The 1,400-nt window shown below is 50.8% G+C and overlaps 1 protein-coding gene across 1 annotated transcript in view; it reads right to left on the bottom strand.

The window, feature by feature from the left end:
- Window positions 1-115: 115 nt before the first annotated feature.
- Window positions 116-1,400, bottom strand: part of LOC103481366 (adhesion G-protein coupled receptor G7) — a 5,159-nt gene continuing 3,874 nt past the window's right edge. The window contains exons 6-9 of the mRNA XM_017309077.1: window positions 1,204-1,285; window positions 982-1,140; window positions 457-613; window positions 116-386 (exon numbers count right to left, since the gene is read on the bottom strand). Of these exons, the coding sequence (XP_017164566.1) occupies window positions 180-386; window positions 457-613; window positions 982-1,140; window positions 1,204-1,285 (605 nt within the window). The 3' untranslated portion in view covers window positions 116-179. The remainder of the gene's footprint in view (window positions 387-456; window positions 614-981; window positions 1,141-1,203; window positions 1,286-1,400) is intronic.

Genomic DNA, 1,400 nt, shown 5'->3' with positions numbered 1-1,400 from the left:
CCATGTAGGTTGTGGCCCTACATGGACAAACCCATGTGGGGCCATCGTGGAACCCGCGGACAAACCCATATGGGACCCATATATCAGCCCTCCTTTCCCCCACATGGGCCCCACCTAGGCATGCTGGCAGGGTGATTGTAGATGCTGGTGTTGGTCCGGTTCTGACCCGGTTCCTGGTTCTAGATGCTGGTGTCYTCGTTCTTTGTGTCCCGGTCCTTTGTGTTCCTGTACATGTCTGAGGTTCTGGACTCGCCCCGGTTCTTCCACAGGTGGTATGTTGTGGACCTGAGGCTGTACCCGGCGGCGGAGAGGCGGCGAGCGGACCGACTCGCTGCGGCCCGGAAGCTTCGGGTTCTGGCCGTGAACAGGATGAAGATCTGGAGGCCCTGCAGACACACAGCGGACCGTCACCAGTTTCTACCGAGCCACAGCGGACCCGCCCGGACCCGGACCTACCTGGGTGGTGGTACACAGGCAGAACAGGACGCTGCAGGCCAGGTTGGCGGTTTCCATGGTAACCAGGACCAGGTAGCCCAGAGTCCAGGACAGACCGAGCAGAACCGCCAGAGAGAAGCTGACCAGGAACTTCTGGGTCAGGGAGGAGCGCTTGGTGCTGCCGGTTCCACAGAACCAGAGAGATCAGGCAAAACATTATGACCAGACAGTCACAGATAGATATGYATAATTCATGTCTGGAGAAATTACTGAATAAGTTTTTTTTTTTTAAAAATGTATTTCCTGCAGCTACTTTTAAAACTTCCTGTTATCTTAAAATGGTAAAAGATTTTTTAAAAAATCAAATTAGTTTTACGGTAAGTTGTTTTATGTCTGAAATAACAAAATGTTTTCAAACCCCGTATTTCCGTGCCAGTTTGATTTAATATWTTTTTTTAAACATTGTCATTTAAAGATATTATTAAACTTTTTTTTGCTGTTTKGTTTTTGCTCTGCTCAGAGTGTCCATCAGGGGGCGGTAGTCACCTGTTGAGCTTGTGATCCACCCTGCAGGTGGTGAGCGAGGTGAGGCCCAGCAGAACCGCGTTGTAGAGCAGAACCAGGCCCAGCGGCACGATGAAGGCCCAGAACATGGGCTTCCCAAAGCTGAACTTTTGGTTCAGGTCCAGAGCAGCGAGCCAGCAGCTGCAGAAACAATCGGGTCAACATACGGAACCAGWWCCAGAACCCATTTAGATCAGGACTCACAACTCCTCCTGTCGGTACGCCAGCGGGTTCTCCACCCGGTAGGTCGCTGCCAGGGTGATCGCCGTGACAACGGCTGGGACTCCTGACCAGAAACAACAAAATGAAGTAGAACCGGGTCAGGGTTCTGGTTCTGATCAAATATTTATTCTGTAAAAGTCTATCAATGTTTGTTTTGTTTATGTCTGCAGACAGTTCCT

Source organism: Poecilia reticulata, linkage group LG2 (assembly GCF_000633615.1).
Source record: "Poecilia reticulata strain Guanapo linkage group LG2, Guppy_female_1.0+MT, whole genome shotgun sequence".
In the NCBI taxonomy this organism is placed as follows: domain Eukaryota; kingdom Metazoa; phylum Chordata; class Actinopteri; order Cyprinodontiformes; family Poeciliidae; genus Poecilia; species Poecilia reticulata.
The sequence above is the reverse complement of the archived record's forward strand: the minus strand, read 5'-3'. Positions and strand labels throughout refer to the sequence as shown.